Raw genomic sequence first — 23,795 nt, 5'->3', positions numbered from 1 at the left:
TGTGTTTGTTTGGTTTCCGGCAGCAAGTCAGACACTGAATATCAGCGTTTTAAGACAGCAGTTGTAATTAAGGCTTGGAGGTAGAAGTGAATGTGTTCTACAAATCAGAAACTGCTAATTCCCATAACCCTACTGTGATGTGAATGTCTGCCTTTTCTGTCTTTTCTCTTCCGTTTCTCTCTCTCTCTCTAAGCTATTCAAAAACATAATTTAACACACCTTTTTCTCACCAGGTTGTGGACACTCTGTCCAAGCTCTCCCACACAGCAACTGCACAACAAGGATTCAAGTAAGTCGGTTTAGTTTTTTAAACTACGCTGACATGTTTTAGAAAAGCCTTGAGCGCCCGCTCTTCCACTTCACGTCCACCTGCTGACGCTGTGTCACATTTCACTCACTAATTTCTTGTGAGAAGTTTTGTTTCCAGACATGAGAAACATCAACTGTTTTCCAAATGCTGATTTCCTTTCTTTTTTTTTTAAACAGCATTTGTTGAAATGTTTAGAGTAGACAAAGCACCACCACTAATGGGAGAAATAAATCAAATAGGACATGACAGAAATATGCAAAATTATGTTTGCATATTTTATGTTGTGTGTCCTTCTCTGTTATACAAAAGCATAAGCTGTTCTTGATATCTGAATACATTTTAATACATCAAGAGTTGGTTTCCCGCCCAAAGTCACTCATTAATTAGAGTTTCTTCATGGTGACTTTTCTGTTGAACACTGAACCTCACGCTGCTTTGCTGTCATTTCCAGGCCTTTCCCAACCGAGGAGAGCCTAAAAGACGAGGACATTTACAATAATCTGGAAGACTTGATTGAGTATGTATGAGGCTGCTCTCCGTGGGCCCATTACTGGTGTTGACAGAACACGATTATTTCGCTCAGTAGCGGAACCAGCTCTGCTCATCATCCATGCTCTCCAGGGGTCTGGACACCCACATGTTTTGTTAAAAGGCTTGGCTCCGTTTCTCTGTTACTGTCAGAAGGAACGAATGAGTAATTCAGCACCGTGTTTCTGCTGAGTGCACGCATCCCACCCACATCAAGGCTCTGGACGGGTGCTGCTGACAGTCTGATTGATAGATAAAGATGAATGAATAAGAGAAATGTACAGAACATATAAAACAGATACAGAATTTGTTTTGTTTGAGTTGTACAGCCTTTGTGAAATATTTAATCCTTTAATACATGAGGCAATTAGTAGTTAATGATGAGTGCATTAATACAAGAGAGCGATTATCCCAAGTCCTGACACTTTGTGTATTTTTCTATTATTTCCATTACAGAAATGTGCTGCTTTTTTCTTGTTTCTTCCTGTTTAATGTTAGATTTAACAAGAAGCAAGAAGTAATTTGTGACTGATAATCAACACATTTCAGAGATCTTAATGTATGTGTGTTCTCGTGCATGGTTGTGTGTGTGTGTGTGTGTGTGTGTGTGATAGTGAGAATGTCCCAGAGGACGAGGACGATCTGTATGCAGCTGTCTACGGGCTGGAAGACGACTATGCAGGTGGAGAGATCTATGAAGACCTCATGAGGACTGAGCAGCCTCCTCCATCGGTACTGCAATGAGTCACACACACACACACACACACACACACACACACACAGTCGCTGCATTCCTCAGCTTCACTGTTGTCCATTTACAACTCAAACACGCTTCCTCCTGTGCAACTCAAAATTAGGAAGGTATAGGATGGGTACTGAGACTCTTTACCTAAATAAAATTACTAATACATAATATTAAAAATATTCATAAGTCCTGCAATAAAAATTACACTTAAGTGCACGGACAAAAGTATGATCGGCAAAACGTTGCTGTATATTGAAGCAAAAAATAATTACTCAACCCAATATGCTGGTACACCTGCTTACTAAAGTCAGCAAATAAAAGTACTTTAGGTTAAAAGACAAATAGACAATGGTAGTAGTTATGTTTGAAATGTTCTTGTTGATGTCACCTGCAGGCGCCAAACTCAGCTGTGAATGTATGGACTGTCCTTATGTGACACACTCAAGTGGAAATGGGCACATGCTGCCTTGAACAAAAGAACAGCCATTTTAGTTTTGACTTTGTCTGCTGTGACCTGAACAGAGATACACTGGATTGACAAAAATATTGGGACTCCTGACCATCACACCAACAGAGGCTTTAATAACATCACATTCTAAACACACAGACAGCTCTGCAGCTCTAACAGCTTCCACTCCTCTCAGAAGGCTTTCCACAACACATTGAAATGTTTCTGTGGGAATTTGTGCCCATTCATGCAGTAGAGCATTTGTGAGGTCTTCGTCCCAGTTCATCCCGAAGGTGTTGGATGGGGTTGAGGTCAGGACTCCAGTGGGCCAGTCAAGTCAAGTTCTTCCACACCAAACTCATCCAACCATGTCTTTATGGAGCTTTGCTTTGTGCACTGGGACACAGTCATGCTGGAATAGAAAAGAACCTTCCCCAAACTGTTGCCACAAAGTTGGTAGCATAGCATTGACCAAAATGTCTTGGTATGCTGAAGCATTAAGATTTCCCTTCACTGGAAGTAAAACCACTGAAAAACAGCCTCATTAAGAGGTGTGTCTGAATACCTTTGTCTATATAGTGTTTGTTTGTATTCTGAGTGTATATAGTGTAGATAAATATTATAAGAGAAAATCACATTTTTCCCCTCAGGATAATAATATCGAAGCAACATTTTCTAAGGTGTGTGTCTCTCTCCAGAAGCAGGCAGAGGTAGACGTCCGGAGCTGCTGCCTCACAGAGATCAAACAGACGGAGGAGAAATACACAGAGACCCTGGAATCCATCGAGAAGGTACCAAACCTCCTTCAATCAGCCCCTCTGCACTGACATCACACATCACAAACATCAAATGATGTTTTTGGTGTAGGATCATTCAGCCATAGTCTGACCTCAGTGACTAAATGTGATACATTTTAAATATGATGTACATGACACCATTTTAGGGGCTTTTCAGGGAACTTTTCACTTATCAATTCCCTGATTTGCCATGCTGTGGTCTGCATCTAGCCTAGTGTCAGCTATTAGTCTCAGTATGAGTGTACCCCAGCTGTTCTGGTCACATCACTTCAGGTTAAGAATTACCATTAAGATTGTTCCTGGTTGAATAATCAGCTGGTGAATGAATGAAAGAAATGTTTCATCCAGGTTCTCATTTATTTCTTTCTCCAGTATTTCCTAAATCCTCTGAAGAAATTCTTCTCTGCAGCCGAAATTGACAAAGTTTTTGTCAACATTCCAGTAAGTTTCTCTTCTTGTCACATGACATGAAAATAAAGCGTTTATGTCCACATGCTGATGTCTTCTGTCTGTGATGCAGGACCTGGTTAAAGTTCACAAAAGCCTGATGGTTGATGTGCAGGACTCCATCCTAAACAAAAACGCCTTAAATCTCTACCAGATTTTTATCAGTTACAAAGAGAGGTATTCATGAACACCACTCATTTACATTTCTTGTTGTGTTGTTTATTGTGCATGTTTCATGTAAAAGTTAAAAGGCGAAAAATATGCATTGGCATAATCCAAGCAGTTCCCCCGCTCAAACTAAACTAGCAGAAACATTGCAACACATTGTCTTGGAATACTCAGGCAGGCATGTAAACTTAAGTTACATCAGACATTTTAGATTGTGGATCTGTTGTGCAGGTAGGCTGTTAGCCATTTGTCAATTTTACATTTAAATCATGTGACACGTTTATCTGTGTGGCTGTCAAATTTATGCAGTTTGTCCTATTTCAGTGTTCTGTAAAAATCCTGATTAAATTTAGTGTATTACAGAATGTAATGAATAGATGTAGAATTTGATTGACACCTGTTGTTTGAGTAATAATCTGCCCATGTCGTGGTGCGAGCGCAGATCAGTGGCTCCCAAACTGAAGGGGCCCTAAACTGGCACAAATTAGACCACAGACCCCCTTTTGTTAAATAGATTTTTTAATAGACAATGTATGAACCCCATAACCAAAGGAGCCACACATTTTTCTTACCTCTGGATTGAATTACAGTGAAAATAAATTAGTCCCCTGCTGTTGATGACCGTCCTGTTGCAGATTCAGCATCAGAGAATCACAGCACACGATTGTATCGTCTTACAGTTCCACTGTGATTCTTTCTAATTTTGTGTAAGCCTTGTATCTCTCTCTATGCCACATTCTCTATGCACTGACACTGTCTTGAACTGCCTTCCCTCTGAATTGCAGGCTCCTCATTTATGGGATTTACTGCAGTCGGGTGGAGATCGCCATCGCCGTTTTAGACCTCATTTGCAAAGAGAAAGAGGATGTTCGTCTAAAGCTGGAGGTGAGACACCTTAGACTGGCCTGTCAATAACACTGTACACGCACCCCAGTGTACACATATTCAGTTTCCCAGCGGCCTCTAGTGTTTAGTTGGTGCATTACACATACCTCAGGATTTGTTTTTATTATTGCATTGTGGTTATGTGAGATAAGAAAATGAATTGATTTCCTTAACTGAAGGGGAAATTTAGTTCTGACATCAGCCCAGGGACAGAAATAATTACGGATAAATTAAGTAAAACAGAAGTAACTAAAATAAGGACACAAGTAAAAATTGAAACTACGCGTCCTGTTATCCCCAGCTTTAATAAAATTGGAAAAATAAACAATACTTGTATTAATGGATTAAAAAATCTGATGTTATCTGATAGATATTAACAAGTAAAGGTAAGATAATCCATACAGAGTCTAAGACAAAAAACATTCCCCACTGAATTTCCCATGACAATTGGATTGTTTGAATGCAAGCAGTCTGCGTAAAGATGCACTGTATATTGTGTTTGTTTTAGGAGTGCTCAAAGAGAGCCAACAATGGGAAGTTTACACTGAGGGACCTGCTGGTTGTCCCGATGCAGAGAGTCCTCAAGTATCATCTACTTCTTCAGGTAGCTGACAACACCTCGGCAATGAGATGTTGCTCACTTGGGGGGGGGTTGACTCTACTAATTTAAAGCAACAAACCACATGTCATTAAAAACTTCTGGTCCTGGAATCCTGGTCCTAACACTTGTTTCAGCACCCCTGATGCTGGGAGGTTTTGTGAGTGTTATTTCAATTGATTCAACTTGTGGGATGTTTTTGTGTCAGTATAAAAATAGGACACTTGAGGGCGACATTTTCCATGTTTTTGTTTTCTGTTTGCATCACTCCACTAGCGGCAGATTTGCACTGTTAATTTTTTCAAGTCATTTCGATCTTTCATTTGCTATTTATATCCCACACCTCTCCAAGAAACTACGGTGAATCAATGAACATGTTAACATATTTTTAATCTGCCTCCGCACATCTCAGTTTGTTTGGGGAAGATAATTTATTCCCAGATTGTCCGTTTCCTGATTGCAAAATAGATCTAAAAGACTAATTATCATTGCATCATTTATTGATTTTACACATGAATACATTTCTTAAACTTGGGCAGGCTTAATAGTGCCGTTGCAAACATTCAAAATCTCCCTGATTTCACTGCCTACTGGTTACCGTGTGACTTCATCTCCCCTGGTTTGTGTGGCTCAGAGGCCAGACTGTAGCTGGCAGGGAAGATGAGGACAATAAAAAGAAAGCTGTTTTAAATTGTTGTGGAGGGCAAAGGCCCGAACAGTAAACGGTGGTGACCCCAGGGGTCCTCAACCACCCTCTGAGGAGAAACTTTGAGAAGCGGGGTAAAAAGGGAAAGTCAGTCTCCTCATTTGGTAATGATATTAAAGAAGTAATGAAGTGAATAACAGACCTTAACATGATTCTGCCCACATTTTATATTAAATATTAGATATAATGTACTTACTGCTGTCGCTGTGATGAAGTGTTGATGATATAATTTTCTCCCATGCACAGCACGTCACACCGCAAATACATTGTTGGCTGAATATCATTAGCAGCACCAAAATGAAGCAAAAATCAAATGTAAGCTCCAATAACAAAATGAAGTATGAAGCTGCAATATGCCACCCTGACATGGTGGTGAAACTGGTGCCCCACGCAGGAAAGAAAGTATCTATTTACTCCCTCAGAGTTATGTCAGGATGTGATATTATATTTGCTGTGGAAATGACTCAGTCTGGGCCAGTACGAGTTTATTTGTCTTTTGTCTTCTTTGCTGTTTAACTGAGGTTTGAAGGCAATGAAACCATCTTCCACAGGAGACCAGATAGATTTTACGTTGCCTCTGTGCAGGTTACACTCCCAAATCTGGCCGTAAAATTACATTTGCTAGTTTTTTAAATACAAATAAATAGAAGCAATGTTTAGCAGTCTTTATAATTCATCTGTGCCAGTTTGCCCTCAGTTAAGACTAATTTAAGAAAATGAGTCATCTTCTGAGTCTAAAAGTATAGAAGGTGCTTTTTTCTTATAAAAATCTTCACAGAGGCACTCACATTTATTACATAAAAGTAAAAATTTATTAGTTATATGTCCTAAAGATATCAAAAGTATTCATAATAAAAAATGTATTCTTATATATTATATTACTTGATTATTTTACTGAACTATTAATGTGGAGCAGACTTTCACTACCTTCTGTTTTATTGAGTAGTTTACACCTGAATGCTGCATCCTGTTTACCAACATATCAGATATCAGATCACATGTTTTGTAAGTTAAATCTTAACCTGCAAAGTAACAAGTAAGTATAGCAATCACTTAAAATGACACCATTTTCCTCTAAAATATAGTGGAGGAGAAGAATGGAAATACTGTAGTTAAGTACTGTCACTTCAAATTTGTAATTTGGTGCAGTGCAGCTTTTTTCTGTACAGCTTTATGAATTCAGTTGTCTATTTATGTCCACTTTTAGTGTATTAATATGTGTTTTTATGGTATTGACTGGAGAATATTTGTCAATCCTTACCTAAAATTCCCCAAATGTTTGTCCTCAAATAAGACTAATTCAAGAAAACTGCCTTGTCAGTTATGTGAGTTAAAATAGAGGCCATTTTTGTTTTGAAATGTCCGTGGTGGCACTTAAAATTCATCTTCATTATGAAATCAGTAATCCAACCACTCAAATATTTGCTTGCGTGAGAGTTTTGTGTGTGAGTGCCGTGCATCATTTCTGCTCTGTCCTCCTCAGGAGCTCGTCAAACACACTCACGATGCTGCTGACAAGAGCAACTTGAAGATCGCTCTTGATGCCATGAAAGTAAGTGCACTGCTTGTGCTAAGTGGTCTGTAATGATTGTGATTTCAGCTTGGTACCAATAGACAGCTGATTTAGTGGATAATTCCAATGTCTGCCACTCAACCATCAGCTTTTATTAGATCTCAAAAAAGAAGTCATAAATTATGTATCTCTTCTACAAATGGGTGTGAAATGGTAAAACTTTATATTTACATCACATTAGCGACCACTGAGGGCCCTTTTCGCTCTTCTAGTCTTGAAGGGAGCCACAGCTTGATAGGCAGCTGATTTGGGAAACAGACAACCTGAAGGTTTGGTTCATATGTACTTTTATGGTGGGGGGTTGCTTGGCTGTCCCCTGTAAAACCACAGCTTGTTTTTATACCTTTTACACTTTGGCTTCAGCAGGCTAGCTGTTTCTCTCTGTTTCCAGTGTTTATATTAAGCTAAGCTAAGCTTGCATAAGCGCCTCATAGCTCCAGCTTCATACTAAATGGTCCCACGGTCAGAGTGGTATTGATCTTCTCATCTAACTCGCAGCAAAGAAAGCGAAGAAGCGCATTTCAAATACATGTATGTGTCTTTGTTCCAGAATATACAAACTATTCCTTTAAATGTACAACACAAATTATTATTTGTTTTTCTGGGGCTTTACAAATAAATGCATCTTGAACTTTCTGACACATTCCACAACCCAACAAATTTAATGTGTGCCTCTGTCTTTGTTGCCCAGGACCTGGCTCAGTATGTCAACGAGGTGAAGAGAGATAATGAGACTCTAAGGGAGATCGACCAGTACCAGAGGTCCATTGAAAACCTGGTATACCAAGAATCTTTTTCCGCAACTATCAGCCACTGTTATTGTAGGGTGCAAAACACCTTGAAAACATTTTGCTTCCTTTCTGTTGACGGTCTTCGAGGTCCCTCTTCCTCCCCATTCAGAATATTCTGAGAGAATCAGCCATTAAAACAGGATACAACATGCATTAAGGTTAGCTTTTAAAGCTTTTAAAGTTAACATACTGTACTGATTTCACTTGGAATTATAACATCATTATAACGTCAGCTACTGGGCCGCTGTACGTTTCTGTGATTCTTTAGCCTTGGGCTTTTTTCTTTCTTTTTCTCCCCTTGATGATAACAAACATGAAACATCTTATAGCATATTATGCTCAAAGGCACAACATGCGGTAATTTCCTAGGACAAAATGTACAGACTCGTACAGAATTAATTTGTCTAAATCATCACTTATGACAAGTGTGTGGTTGGGTTTGAATCTGTCTGACAAAAAACAGCGACAGAGGTTGGGACTCAATAGCCTATATAGACAAAAGTATCCAGACACATCTCTTTATGGGGCTGTTTTTCAGGGGTTGGGCTCGGCTCCTTACCTCCAGTGAAGGGAAATCTTAAAGCTTCAGCATACCAACACATTTTGGACAATGCTGTGCTTCCAACTTTTTCTTTTCCAGTATGACTGTGCCCCAGCGCACAAAGCAAAGCTCCATAAAGACATGGTTGAATGAGTTTGGTGGTGTGGAAGAACTTGACTGGTACACACAGAGTCCTGACCTCAACCCCATCCAACACCTTTGGGATGAACTGGAACAGAGATTGTGAGCCAGACCTTTTGGTCCAACATCAGTGTGTGACCTCACAAATGCTCTACTGCATGAATGGGCAGAAATTCCCACAGAAACACTTCCCAGAAGAGTGGAAGCTGTTATAGCTGCAAAGCTGTCTGTGTATTTAGAATGCGATGTCATTAAAGTCCCTGTGGGTGTAATGGTCAGGTGTCCCAGTACTTTTGTCTATGTAGTGTATTTTGACCTAGTAGCGGTACTTGTTGGAAAAGCAGATAACCAACAGCAGAGCCATTATGACTGAGAGAGCATGAGAGCTTGTCAGGTTATAAAGACTTTCTGCCTTAAGTTGATGTTATTGGTGATAACAAGCTGTTACTGATGGTGCCAGAACTTACATGATGTTTAACTGGAAATACCTCAGTATGCACATATACTTTAAAATATGCCTTTAATTAGAATGAGCTACTATTTAATGAATTTATTTCATATTTTTCATACATAAGCAAATCATATTTCATCTTTATTTTAACCTCTTCTTATTTTGTCTTCAGAATCAACCTCTAATCAGCTATGGCCGACCGAAAGGTGACGGTGAAGTGCGCATGGTCTCCAGTATTGACAAGAGGAAACAAGACAGGTTGTTCTGCTTCACCGCCCGGAGAAAGAAATTAGGATTATTGACAGGAAATACACATGAAATGTCTGATGTCGGTCAACGTGTATCTTTTAGTACCATAAGCGACAGTGTGCAAGAACCAGTTTGTGTTACGCAGACAGATCACTACTTTCCATATGCACGTGTAAATAAAATACCAACTGTAACAAAAACTGCTATTTCATAAGCTCTGTGTTTTCTCATGTAGTCTCATTAGCTGTGCAGACACACAGATTCAGACATGGTTTTAACAAACTAAATAAATATAAATAAAAATAAAAAAATAAAATAAAAATAAATATCCTTTAACAATATAACATTCTGCCTTCTTCTTTTACAGACACATCTTTTTATTTGATGTGGCTGTCATTGTTTGCAAGAGAAGAGGAGACAACTATGAGATGAAGGACATACTTGACCTCAACTACTTCAAGATCACAAACAACCCCACCTCTGACAGAGAGGGCAAAAAGGTCAGGTGGCAGGGAAAACAAAGTACCCTTCTATGCATGCAAACAAAGAGATGCTGCACTTTTATGTCAGTATTTGTGCCCATCGCATTGCATTTAATATTGTCTCCCTGCCTGCATCTGCTTCACATTTTGATTAGTTTATGGTTCACACCATTAAACTCCACCACTGCATAGAAATGTTGCTATTCAGCATCTGTTTTGCTGCAGCTTTCATCGCCAAAATAAATGTCTTACACCTTATAGGAGTAAACTGGAATTAAATTCTCCACCCTTCCTGGCGAAGGGTCAGGTGGAGTTTTCTCCTTTGTGAAAAATCCTGATTTAGAACCCCACAAGGCTCCCGTTCGCTGCACAGTTTATACAGTATGTTTGTCCTTGTGGGATCGTTCGCAGTCCGTATAGTAGCGAAGGGGACTTGTTGATGCCTTGTTGATGTATGCCACAGATGGTGTCTTCTCACCCCGGTGCTGATTGCTAATGTGAAACTGACAGCTTGCCAGAACGGGAGGGTTGTGTGGTTTTATCAAAGGGACTCCATTATCATCCTCATTTACTCTGTTGTGCAATCATGACGTGTGTGTGTGTGTGTGTGTGTTTGGGACATGTGAATAGTGGTGACTGGTATTTAACATGTATGGTCTTGATGTGTTTTTTGGGGTTTGTGTTTGACATTGCTCAGGGTTGTCTCTAACTTCACTTCTAAACTAACAATCTTGTACCAAATGTGTAATGACACAAGCGGACATCCCCCGTCCACCTTCCAAAACATTTGGCTGCACGAAAAGACACACGACACACACGCACACGAACCCATTTGTCGTGAGATTCGCACGCAGAAATGCAGAAAGAGACAAACACTCACAGTCAAACAGATACTGTGTACCTACATCCACCTCAACACACAGCCACAAACACACACGCACACACCGCAGGGCAGAGATGCTAATATCATGTGATGAATGTGTGCGGTCCTCCAAGGCTGCTTATAGCTATATATCATTTTCTGCTAAATGAAACTTCAGAGTGTGAATGTGGCGCCACTGAGCTCCCACACAGTCATCAATGATTTAACACTCTGTAGAGCTCTAAAACACTCAGGACTTTGCAGGGCCGGCCAATCACTGACGGGTAAATCCCAACACTTTTCATGTTATTAGACATGACACAACAAGCTGGAACAGATTAGGGTGTCCAAAGCCGAAAGGTTTTTGGAGTTGATTGAAAATCGTTTCCAAATGTGCGCACAGGCAAATTGTTTAACCTGTAAGTGCTGTAGTGGTAGGAGATATTTAGCAGCCAGCTGTGAGAGAAAATAAAATAGTGAATATGTTACACAGTGTTTGTAAAATCAGTGTAACACCACAGTTGAGATGTGGTAAGGGTGGCTTCTAAGTTTTGGTGATGTCTCTAAATCGAGAAAAGAAAAACTGAACGCGATCTTTGGTTCCTCTGATGCAGATTGGCAGACTCTGCCTCACTGACATCACAGCCTAAAGTCCTCTTTGGGCAGAACTCTGACGTTGACATAAAACAGCAGCTAACAAACTCTGGTTGGTCTGTGAGCCTGGTGGCATGAAAGACACATGAACTAAAACCAGTGAGGATTGATGACAGCAGTAACGGTTGTACGTCAGGTCAGAGGCTTCTGATGGAGTCTGTTGTTGATGTAGGAACTGAATAAGGTGGAAGATTAGCGTCTTTGGGACTGACTCAACTTGTCTGGGAACGGCCAGGCACAATTAAACGACAATGAGGCTTCACAATATTTTTAATTGTTCTGAGATTGTCAGAAATCAGACTAGACCATGTGATAAATGCGTTTTGGTCTGATAGGGCACAATCGAGTGAACGAGGAATTGGCTGGAAAGGTGAATTTAAAGGACATAACAGCAACATGGGAGGCTGTAAACAAGGAACAATTCTGAAATACTCAGCTTTCAGTCTTCTTTTTCATGCCAGACCAAACTAAAAAATTACTGTTTTTATGGAGCTTATTTTCTTTGTCAAATTGTTGTGCTGGTATCTTGCAGTGTTTTTGAACAGTGAAAAATTGGAGTACAATGTGTTTTATTACCTTCTGTGCTAAATAACTGGCTAATACTGCTAAATATTATCGACTTGGTGGAATAGTTTGACATTTTGGGAAATATTCTTATTTGATTTCTTGCCCGAGAGTTATATGAGGAGATTGATGCCACTCTTTCAACACGAGTGTATTTCCCAAAATGTAGAGCTCTGCCACTGATGTTATGTGCAGCACGGGGATCAAAATATTTTCCATCCAACGAATACAATCTTGTAAGGGTCTCTATTTCTTCTTTCTGTGATAACTTACAACCTTTTTTTCTGTTTTTACATATTGAACTGTTTTTTAACAGCCACACCACGAATAGCGTTTAGCTCAATAACTATCCTCCGGTATCCAAAAGAGTGCACTTCTTTATGTAGCCCCCCCCCCCCCCCCATAACACACATTGCACTAAAACTTACAGCTACATCATTACAGTCTGCTAGTGTGTTAGAGGTTCATGACACAAATGAAAAGAAAAACTCTAAAAAGAGAGACACGTCTGTGAAGCTGCAGTGCTAACCACTGAGCCACTGTGCCACCCACCAGTGAAAGTCTACATTCTGTGAGATAATCATTACTGTATACACTCCTCTATACATATAAATATGTAGAAGTACTTTTGCATTTGTGAGAAAATACATTAAATTTAATTGCTGCCTCCTTCCCGACCTCCACAGTGGTGCTACGGGTTCTACGTGACTCACCAGCAGGGGCACACAGGCTTCGAACTCTTCTTCAAGACCAGAGAGCTGAAGAAGAAGTGGTTGGATCAGTTTGAGATGGCCATGTAAGTACACAGAGTCATGGGCGCACCACGGTCACGACAGTTTGTAGTCAGCGCAGAAGAGCAGTGTGTGTGTGCGTGTGCGGGTGTGTGTGCACGCGTGCACCAGTGGTGTTTATTTGTCTTTGTTTGCATGCATGTTATTCCAAGGCCGAGAGAGGTGTTGACTCTTTCATGTGCACTGTTTGATCAGGCCTTCGCTGAAATCAAGTACACACTGCTGACAACAGTACGATAACACACACACACACACAAACATAAACTGTTCCAAAGAGCCACAAAACTACAAAGAAGTCACTCTGCCTCCATGCTTCTTCAAATCAGTGCTTTATGGAGGTCTATCTTTTGTATTATTTTGTAACAGTGGGAGGTTTTTCTCAGGCAGATATCCTGTCTGCATTCTTTGTTATGTGGATTTCAGGAGAATACAGTGTTGTTTTGACATTACACTCTGATTGACTGAACAAATACTTTTGTGTTCGGGGTGGATATGTATGAAAACATCCCTGATATGCATGCTGACTACCTGCTATGGCCTTCTTGAATATATTTTCACTTCTCAATGCGTGCTGCATTATACTTGTATATATGTATATATGCACTGTGGCACAACAGTGCAGCGTGTGGGAATATACATTAAGCAATGTGCAGTTAAATTGCCTCTCTTTCTTTAACTTCAACTGAAAGCAGCCACATACGGAAGAGCTCATAAACCTACATGACCACTTGGTCCTTGACACCTGCCGAAAACCGTACATGTAATTTTCAGAATGTAGAGAATAAATGGCCATTTTTTAAACCCCCATCTTGAAACTGTTTTTCCCACAGGTGCGCAGTCTGTGTCTGAAAACAGCTATGTGTGCCTCTGTGCATTGGGTAATGACACCAGAAGGGGCCCATTCAGAAAGTGAAAATTGTACCTGCAAAAAGGATGTGGGTTCCTGATGAAGGACTCACTTATGGGAGTGCACTCAGCTTAAGTGGCTCCTAGATGGGTAAAATTGCTTTTATTTAAGTCAGTGGAGGGAATGAATTGGAGATTGTTTCTGCCACAAAAAAGTTGTTTTACTCAGTTGTGGAAGAAATGATTAAGAATGTTTTTACATTGAGTAAATTGAAAGAAAACTGTTGCCACTACTGAGACACATCACCTCACAGCAGCAGGTCTGTGTGGCAGTGCTGGTCTGTCACTCAGTCATTACGCTACTTTGGTCTTGGCTTAAATATCACAACAAGCACCAGATGGGTTGCCATGACACTCTGAACAGTAGGGATGAATGGATTGGCTCAAGGTTATGCAAATGCACATTATTATGTGAATTATTTTCTTAGATTTAAAGAGCTGCACCTGCATGAACATTTCGCTCTATCTCTACCAGGCCCTGTATTGCATTTTAAATTATGTCAAGCAGCACGACCTCTCCAGGTGAATTCTCTACTCTGTGTTCTGTTGATGTGTGAGTGTTTTCTTTACAGATTTGCTTAAATGTTCCCAGTGATCAAACTTCTTGTTTTAACTTGGACTGTTTTCACTTTGTATCTCAGATCAAATATCCGACCAGAGAAAGCCAACCACAACTCCCACCAGTTCAAGATGCACACCTTTGAAAGGATCGCTTCCTGCAGTTTCTGCCACCTTTTGCTCAGGTAACATTCAGAATGAACAGACTCTTTTATTTCAGATAATGATGTGGACTAATGTATTAGAGTAAACATTTTTCTACATGGTTCCCAATCCCACCTTTGAGACAGAGTGAACTGTAACTCCACACATTCTTCTAGGATGATGAATCATCATGTATTACGACACTTTGTTGTTGTTCTGTTCTTAAGAAAATGCACTTTTAAATCCTTTTCAGATTGAAGTTATGAAAGTCAGTTTTCCTCAGGCACTTTAGAAAAATAAGATTTTTGAATTTAGTCATATTTAAGTGGGACTCACTTATGAATAGTGGGTATAATTGAAACTGCTTGTGGTTTCAGTTTTCAGCAGACGGTATCAGTTTTATGAGGATTTGGGGGGAAGATGAAGGACATTTCTTGTGTCATTTTTCTTATCTTCAGACTGTGACAGAATCCTGAAAATTCAAAATGTCAAGGTTTTCCTCTTAAGGAGGCCGTTACACATGAAATACATCCTGTGTTTTATTGTGTCCAGGGGCATCTTTAACCAGGGTTATCTCTGTTTAAAATGTGGACTGGGGGCTCATAAGGAGTGTCTTGGTCGCCTGGGAATCTGTGGGAGAACAGGTGAGACGAAGGCCTCCCAAACTGTTAATGCTGTATTTTGTAACAAGCTATCTTGAAAACTGATGGCATCATTTACATGATATTTGATGTGCATATTTACGTCCTTCAGAGAATAATTCCTTATTTTTTGGTGACCTTTTCTTTAGCACCACCACCAGGCCACAGTTTCTACTTACACACACAAAATATCAAAATCTAAAAGGCAGATTGTCGTGAAATTTACTGAGCACATTCATGGTCCCTGCAGGAGGACAGCTTCACATTTGGACCCTCTACGAGCTTTCCTCTAGCACAACATACTCATGCCAGATTGCCGAACTTGTACAAAAGATATTTAACAGCTGATATACTAAGAAATCTGTTGTAAATATTTATGGTGTGTGGTAATCCTCTGACCCTTGTTGTGACCTTTTTTTTTTTTTTGGTCAGATTTTAGCAGTAGTTTAAATGAACTATGCAGTCGTTGCATCCTGTGTTAAGCTTTAGCTCTTTGTCACTGGTCTGGGGCTGCAGTTCAGGTGCATTACCCTCCCTGAATACACAGACAGCTAAAGGCAGCCCAGGCCCTTGACAAGCCTTCTTAGCAGAAGCGCTGTGGTCTTTATGCATTCTGAGGAGTGATGAGGGCCAGTGGAGGTTGACAGCTGAGGTTGTATGTCAGGAAGCCACCACGCACTGATATTCTATTCCTCTCACTGTGTCTGTCTCTCACCCGACTGCAGATTCTGCCAAGCCGAAGCCGAAGGTAAGACCAGGAAGGTTTCTCTTCTTTGACTCAGACACCAAAGCAAACAGAATTAGAGAAGCATAACATAGTGGATATCACACGACATGAACTCACTCAACTATGGGTTGGTAATGCTAATAATCATTTTGCGGTTGTTTAGTTGCAAAGGGGAAAGAGCTGCTGGCACTGTTTTTACTGATGTATATTCATGTTTGAAAGTTTCTTTTTAATAGTATCCTCAGTGTTCCTCATCACATAACTACAATACTCATCTGAATAATTTTACCTCCAACTGTCAGTCCGCCAAGCTGGGCCTTAATCAGTTATTAAACTGATATGTTTTAAAGGCTTTTAGAAACTGAGTAATTAAATTTGCATTTAAATGTTAAGTTAGAAGAAGAAATTCTGTCTGTGTTTCTGCAATTTGTGACAACTAATCTAAAAACAGAGAAGAACAAAATGGGAATAAGTTATATTTCAATTATATATTTTTTCCCCAAAAGACAAAATACTCAGAAACAGATGAAATTTTAACCTTGATGTTTTTTTCTTCCTATTAAATGGTTCGACCACATATCTAAAGAGTGTAACACTCACAGATGATCGTACTAAGAGTATGACTCATTCTTCAGGTCAGGCTGATCCTACACAAGGAGTAAGAGTGACACCTCCATTTATCAATCACTTCCTCTCTCTGTAGTTCTCTCTTTCTTCCTGTTTTTTTCCCTACATTTTCTCTGTCTTACTTAAGTTCTCTCTCCATCCACAGGAAAGCACAACACCACCAGACACAGGTCAGTGCGGCTTGACCACTTTCCCACTTTCTTGAACCTGTTTAGAGTTTGACGTGGTACCTCTTAAACTGCTTTCATCTCGGTTCTGGAACAAAACAGAGACACAGACAGGATGAAAAGGAGACGGTTAGCCAGAGGCCAGAGTGAGACCTGGAGCAGATAGATGGAGGCTGAAAGCCAACCCTCAGATGTTATCATACCCCCCACACCCCTCTCAGTTTTGATCAAATATTACTCAACTACCACCCCCCCCACCAAGCCTGAAGAGGTTTTCTAAGAAATGCATTGACATGAATCTCTCCTGCTTATGCGAAGAGTTCAAATGAGGAAATGAACAACAAATTCCTCTTGACAAATATATTTGACTAAGAATAACCAATGGGTAATAGGATGCAGAAAGAATCCGTAACCAAAGCACAAAAAAAGCCCTTTTCTCACCGCATGCCGTGATGCCTAAACCCAAGGAGGCACTGAGATGAATCTGAGTGGGTGGAATCATTACGAGGACGGTGGCAGGAGAAATGCTGGCAGAAAAGCATTTGCAGCAGTCTATACGCCCCAGCCTCAACCGCTGAGCTGTGCCATTGTGATAAATCAATTTCCATAAGGGGCTTTATGAGAAAGACATCCGTGCTTATTGTTCTTATTAAAAACGTGAATGTGAGATATTTCATTCATCTGAGGTCACCGTCAGCTAATAGTTTCCTCGGGCTGGTTTGCAGGGGAGCTGCTGCTGGCAGGGAGGTGTGTCTGAAGGGGGTAGATGTGTGAGTCTGGAGAGAGTAAGTAGCTGTGTCTTTTATGTTGGCAGGGGCGTTTAGTCTTAGCCTTAGCCGGATGCTCGTGGCTGTATTTGTCTGCCACTTTGAGGAAATATTGGAGCTGCACTGTACAGGAATCGAAGAGATGAATTTCCTGTAAAGGTAAATTGCTGCTTTTTAGGATGGTGACATTCTAGCGGCTTAGACATCGATCAAAAACACTGTCAGGACGTCCACATTTACGTTCCAGATCAATTGTGCTGAAATCTTTAGGACAAATGACAATAAGAGAATCTGATCAGTGCAAACAATATAAATAATTATTGACAAAAACCCAGTGGAACTGAGCAAACTTATGACTGCAACCAGCCACACCCATCAGCAGTGTAGTGAAAACTGGCAAAAGAGAATGCGTATTGAAACACACATCCATTTCTGTTTTTATGTCATTATTAGTAGTTGGCTTGTCCAGGTAAACAGCAGGTGGTGTTAAATTTCCAGTAGGATGCCGTTGGTGCAGCAGGAGAGGGCGCAACAAGATGTAATTAAATGAGTGCAAGTCGAACCTCAAACAGTGAAAAACCATGCAGAAAACACAAAGGCTGTTTGGGTTTTTTCACTGAAGCTGCAGCTTCGTTGGAGCTTTAAGTCACATTTTTTGTGATATCTTGACTTTTTCTTTTTTAAATTTTCTACATTTCCACATAGTTTTCTTTTTATGCACTAATTGGAAATACACAAGATATATTGTTGTGTATGTAGTGCAGTTGGCTCTAACGAGAATAGAAGACATCTGTTGTTCTCTCTTCCTTCTGCCACTTTCAAAAAGCCTCTCTGTCACACAGTTTTTTATTCTGTTACCCAGAAGCAGTTCTGGAATGTAACCAAGTAAGGTACTAATGAAGGTACTTCTACTTTACTTCAGTAATTCCATTTTATGCATCTTTATACTTCTATTCTGCTACATCTAAGAGGGAAAGGTTTTACTTTTTACTGCGCTCTGTGTGTGTGACCTCTTCAACATATTACACTTTTCCATACCCTTTCTGTCCAGTGAAAACCGTGTGTCTCTGAATTTTACTGATTTTAATTGAAATGTTTGTGAAAAACTAAAGGAAATTCAAGTGAAGTGTTCCTTTATGGGTTGAAAAAATTATCCTACTTTTTAAATTAAAGAAAGTATTTTAAACCCTACTTTGATTTGTCACAAAGCTGAAAACAGGGCTCGTGAAAACTTGACTTTAGACTTTAAGTGCACAAGGTATTACTGCTCTTGCATTTCTTCGTGTATGCAACAGTTTGAGTATAAATGTATTTGTACTCTACGTCTACCAGGTTTACCCAGGATGATTGTGATTAGAGACTACAATGGCATCCCCCCTCCCCACTGTGGGCCCCCACTAAGCGTTCATGCGGGGGATGTCATTGAACTGATGTTTGCCGACCTGAACAGCTCCTGGTGGCAGGTGCGTGTCACTCAGCTCATCCTCATTTTATCTCAACATCTGTGACTGTATGAAAAAGTAACATGTTACGGCTCACCGGGTTGGCTCTCTGCGCACGCAATATCTTCACAATGTCATCAGTTTGAATGTGTGTCATGTCATTTCTTCTCTTCCTTTCCTGATGATTGTCCCGCTCTCTGACAAAAAAAAAAAAAAAACCTTTCAAGAAATATAAAAGGAGTGACATCAACAATTTGTCCATTATAGATCAATAATGATGTTACAGTTGTTTATCACATTCATTGTCAGGTGAGCTTTCAATTAGACATTAAGATGAGGTCAGTGTCAGTTAGAAATATCATTCAAAGAGCTGTATGAACTCCACAGAACCCGCGTTACATTACAAATGGGGTTTCTGTCTCTTCTTTCACTCTTAAGATTGAATCACAGCCTAAATCAGATGATCTAACCAATTAGTGGCTTCAGTTGATTAACTGAGTGCCACAGCGAGACAATAAAACAGCAGACACTTCAGCCTCTGGAGGATGTTTTAATGGTGGAGCACAACCTCGTGTACAAGCACATTTAGTAACCATTTCACGAGGTCAGCTGACAGTTGACGGCGTTTGACCTTATCTATTTTTGAAAGGATGGCGATTTATCTGGGGTCTTCCGGCAGCATCCCTGGCTGTTTCTCACACTGCTCTGCGGTGGCATTAAAGCCTCATCCTCCTTCTGGTGCTGCTCCAGTCAGACTGCAGTCTTTGCCAACGGCACGGCTGGGAGTTGGCCGTTAGCCTGATTTCCTATGCTCCATGTTCCTCTCTGTTGTGACAGAGCACAAGGTGGAGGGTGAGGGCATGAATGCCAGGAGATTTCTTGTAAGCCGATAGAACGGCTAGCAGAATGTCATGCCGCAGACCTCATGGCACTGCATTGTTTGCTACCATGGTAACCATGCATGCTGGGAGGGGATAATTAAACGAATTAAATGATAATACACATTTGCACAATGCACAATGGTAGTCGACTGCAATAAAGCTCCGACCCTATTCGAGCATTGTTTGTATATGTGCAGTAGGCTAAAAAGACACACAGTAAAGCTGAGAAATTAACAGTCTTTTTTTATTATTTACAGTCTTGTCACTGGTTCATCAAAATTTTCAAATAACAGATAACATACAGAGAAAGCATTTATTTTTAGTTTTTGTAGCCATTAGTCACAAGCTAGAATTCACTTGTTGATAGCAGATGCCAGATGATCTCTGCTCATATTTTTGCACAAGGTGTTAATAAATATGAGCAGTTGGGGGCAGTAATGAGCTTTAACCTAGGAGGCAGTAATAACAGAAGAAGTTTAAAAAGCCTGATATAAACAATACAAGTTTCAGAGCTTACCAAATAATGCTTTGCAAATGATTTCAACAAGTTTGTTAAATCTTTCAGTCACATCATGCGACGTGTTTTGGTGAGAAACATTGAATCTAAAAAAAAACAAACAAACAAAAAAAAAAACGTGTTTGTTTACAATGAAAATTCCACAGGGTACCTTTAATCTTCAGTGTCCCTAGTGGCGCCAGAGGATGGAATTACAGAACATTGAGAATTCATATCCCCTGTTACCCAGGAGGCAATTATCCCCCATCCCACTGGCAGAACAATACAATCAATCACCGTAATTTCATTTGATCCTTTGGCTGCTGCCTGTTTATGCCAACAGAGTAATAAGTTTAATCTTTATCATACGCTTATCCAAGGCATAACAAATAGAGAGGGGCTCTCAAAAAACCTTTGATGAAATGTTATTACACAGGATGAATCATAGAGATGGGTAAAGATTCGCTTTCCAATCTAGTTACTGCCAGGGCTTGCACGGTCCCAAAAAGCATTTCATACTCTAATAAAGAGAAGCGAAGAGGAAAGCATAAACAGGGCAGGAAGCTCAATGAAGAGCTCCACATGTCCTCAACACTCACTGTCTTCTCAGATTGACTCAGCAGACTTCAAATTGACCTCAGCACTGAAAACTCACATTGTTTTGAGCTTTATGTTGACGTAAGTGCTTATTTTGGCCCACATGATAATGTACATGATGGAGAATTAAGCTTATGAAATATGCATCTACATAGGAGCAAGATTGTATAAAAAATAAGTAATTGGTTTAACTAATTTGGTTTATTTCGCTGGAGAAAAAAAACTATGTCTACACTATGTTTGTTGAAAGAATTAATGATTTTCATATAAAGCTTGTGTTTGCTTGAGGCGGGTTAGCTAAAATGCAGTTGTTAGTCTTTCGTGCAAGCCAGAGAGCTCACGCTGTTTGGGTATTCAAAGACCAGAATAAGATCCATTATTTAGTGTTAAACGAGGCTCTTGTTTTGATGCAGTACAAATCTAACTGCCGGCAGAGTTTGAACCATAATTAACTTGGGCTGCAAATTAGATGCACTGCTTGTTGTGTGCTAATTGCTGAGGATTTATTGTAGCGAGTGTGGGAGGGGAACAAAAAAGGAAAAGAGAGCGAGTGGGCTGTCGTTGCTCCCAGACATATATAATGCGATTAACAGCCGGTTGCATTGCAGGGCAAAATTCTGGCAACAAGCAAGATTGGCTTCTTTCCAAGTGATGCCGTGAGGCCTTGCCCATGTGTAAGTGTGCATATTTTTTGTAATCAATAAGAGACATTTAGTATGATTACAGTGCATTCAGTAGATAATAGGTGCTATTGATGTCTCAGCAAAGGAATGTAGTGCTTTTCAATTGCACTTTTCTTTGTACAAGACTGATTTTAGCCATTAGATGTGGCCTCAATATCACATTACCACAAATGACCTCCACCCTCAGTATTGATTAAGACACAAAATAAGTATAATTCTTCTCTTTGCCAGGTCCCCAAACCTGTTGATTACTCTGCCCAGCTCTGGTAAGTGATGAAAACAAATGATTGTAGATCACTAACAATAACCCCAAATAGGGATGGAATGTAACTAAATACATTTACTCACCTAATGTACTTAAGAACTGATTGTTTCCATTTTGTAATGCAACTTTATACTTCTAATACATCCACCTGAGAGTCAAATGTTACACTCTTTACTCCACTACAAGTGTCTCACAGCATTAATCACAAGTTGCTTTACTAATTACAGTTCTTCATACGCTTCCTGTCCAGTGAAAGCCATGTATCTCCAAATGTGGTTAATTTTAATATGAATGTTACTGATAAACCAAATAATGAAATGTTCATTTATGGTTTGAAAATTTCCTCCTTTAGCTAAATAAACTATTCAAAACGCCTCTTGGATTTGCAGAAAAGGCCGGATTTTCCCAGTCAATAAAAGTTCAGACTTTTTGGAAGTTATTGTCAGAGGACACTTGTTGTGCACTAGTAGGAGCAATTTGGTCATTGGCAAAAGAGTCAATGATTATGGGAAATAATCACTAAAGCAAAAATCAGTGTATGCTTTATACACATAAAAATCCGGGGCACCACCCTGTCACCAGGGACCAATAGCCAAATTAGTTAATAGGAAAACAGTCTCTTGAAATTATGAAGGACGATTCCGAGCACTGACTGTCATGAATTCAGCTGTTATTACAAGTACATACACAATAACCACAGACAACGACATAACATATAATAATAATGAAACACTGACAGGAACTTTCTGATGCACAATGACTACTTTTACTTTTCGTTCTTTAACTACATTTTACTGTTAATATGTATTTATTTAATGAAGGCCTTGTAGTGGAGCGTTTTCACAGTGTGGTATGATCCAACCACAAGGCATTCTTACCCAATTGTATTGCCTCATCCTCATGTTCAGTATAATTTATTGCAGTTTAAGTGCAGTGGTTGTTCACTGGTGGTTCAGGTTTGCAGGGCCTATGGAGAGATACCAGGCTGAGGTGGAGCTCCTGGACCGGGGAAACAGCACCTATCTGGTTCGGCACAGGAGTAAAGAGTGCAATGAATATGCCATCAGTATAAAGTAAGTGACATGACAGCTTGTTTTCCATTTCATTTCATACTAAATCTCCTTCAATTTTCACTCACCACAGTTTACCAGGATTGGTGGAATAAACCAGACACATGCAGTCAGCAGCAGTCCTTTGGGCAAAAACACCTTATTGTGAGAAGCAAATGGCAAGAATCATTCAAGCTAACAAGATGCCCACATGCAAATAATAGCTCACAACATTGGTGCGGTATATGAAAACAAACAGCTCATCAGATGCTGAAGTGGAAGGACTGCAGCAGAGCGGCGTCATGCTGTTTTCCACTCATATCAATGAAAAACAAGACGTTAGGCTGACTGTATAATCAGCCACAACTGAAGAAAGGAAAAACTTTTCCTGCTCTGAGGAATCACAGTTGAAACTGAAGTGCAGAATCACAGGGGACAGAACTTAATTTAAAGGGTCGCATCAAACCAAAAAAAATAAAAGAAAAGAAAAAACAAAACAAAACAAAAAACATATTTTCTCATTCACCCCCCAGTGGTGTCAAAGAGATTGTTTTGCCCAAGTCTTGATCTCTTAGAGCTTTCAACCCCTAAACTGCACAAATAAAATAAATAAGAAACTACCCAATTTCAAATTTCATTGTAATCCATTCAGTAAGCATTAATGGATTATGGGCCATATTTGTCAAGGCTTTGCAGGACTCATGACTTTCATAATCTTAAAAGATAGCACGAGATCCACTGCACACAGTATCTGTTGCTCTTCCATAATTACTTCTATGATTTTAATTTAAGTACATCTCAGCAGGTGTGCATCTATAACATATTCCCTCCACTGAGAATCTATATCACTCATAGAGAATATCATCAGGAGAGAAATTAGTTATAGGGCAGCAATATTGACAGCCATTTTAATCCAAAACTCTGAACATAATCAGGTTAATTAACATTTAACCTGATTACGTTCAGTTTATGGTGATTTTAAAAGAGAGCCATCTTTGTGAATATGCACTGAATATTCTGGCTTTCGGCTCAGCATACCTCGCTAACACTTTAATCTCACTCCTGGTGTTTATGGACACACATTCCTTCTGCTTGAAAAAATATTTTCAGTGAC

At 39.8% G+C, this 23,795-nt stretch overlaps 1 protein-coding gene across 7 annotated transcripts in view; it reads left to right on the top strand.

Annotated features, from left to right (window-relative positions):
• The window catches only part of LOC124068999 (guanine nucleotide exchange factor VAV3-like), a 45,200-nt gene that overhangs the window by 9,744 nt on the left and 11,661 nt on the right, over positions 1 to 23,795 (top strand). For 5 of the 7 annotated variants that reach the window (XM_046407653.1, XM_046407654.1, XM_046407655.1 and 2 more), the window contains 21 exons: positions 234 to 289; positions 762 to 827; positions 1,453 to 1,570; positions 2,730 to 2,822; positions 3,201 to 3,269; positions 3,349 to 3,452; positions 4,229 to 4,328; positions 4,837 to 4,932; positions 7,116 to 7,184; positions 7,897 to 7,983; positions 9,302 to 9,387; positions 9,746 to 9,878; positions 12,627 to 12,736; positions 14,279 to 14,380; positions 14,892 to 14,983; positions 15,706 to 15,728; positions 16,480 to 16,504; positions 18,601 to 18,731; positions 21,293 to 21,358; positions 21,599 to 21,633; positions 22,589 to 22,705. In XM_046407653.1, the coding sequence (XP_046263609.1) occupies positions 234 to 289; positions 762 to 827; positions 1,453 to 1,570; positions 2,730 to 2,822; positions 3,201 to 3,269; positions 3,349 to 3,452; positions 4,229 to 4,328; positions 4,837 to 4,932; positions 7,116 to 7,184; positions 7,897 to 7,983; positions 9,302 to 9,387; positions 9,746 to 9,878; positions 12,627 to 12,736; positions 14,279 to 14,380; positions 14,892 to 14,983; positions 15,706 to 15,728; positions 16,480 to 16,504; positions 18,601 to 18,731; positions 21,293 to 21,358; positions 21,599 to 21,633; positions 22,589 to 22,705 (1,778 nt within the window). The remainder of the gene's footprint in view (positions 1 to 233; positions 290 to 761; positions 828 to 1,452; positions 1,571 to 2,729; positions 2,823 to 3,200; positions 3,270 to 3,348; positions 3,453 to 4,228; positions 4,329 to 4,836; positions 4,933 to 7,115; positions 7,185 to 7,896; positions 7,984 to 9,301; positions 9,388 to 9,745; positions 9,879 to 12,626; positions 12,737 to 14,278; positions 14,381 to 14,891; positions 14,984 to 15,705; positions 15,729 to 16,479; positions 16,505 to 18,600; positions 18,732 to 21,292; positions 21,359 to 21,598; positions 21,634 to 22,588; positions 22,706 to 23,795) is intronic. The other 2 variants (XM_046407656.1, XM_046407651.1) reach the window with 1 other exon arrangement.

Source organism: Scatophagus argus, chromosome 13 (assembly GCF_020382885.2).
Source record: "Scatophagus argus isolate fScaArg1 chromosome 13, fScaArg1.pri, whole genome shotgun sequence".
Taxonomy (NCBI): domain Eukaryota; kingdom Metazoa; phylum Chordata; class Actinopteri; family Scatophagidae; genus Scatophagus; species Scatophagus argus.
This window is presented reverse-complemented; position numbering and strand designations above follow the sequence as displayed.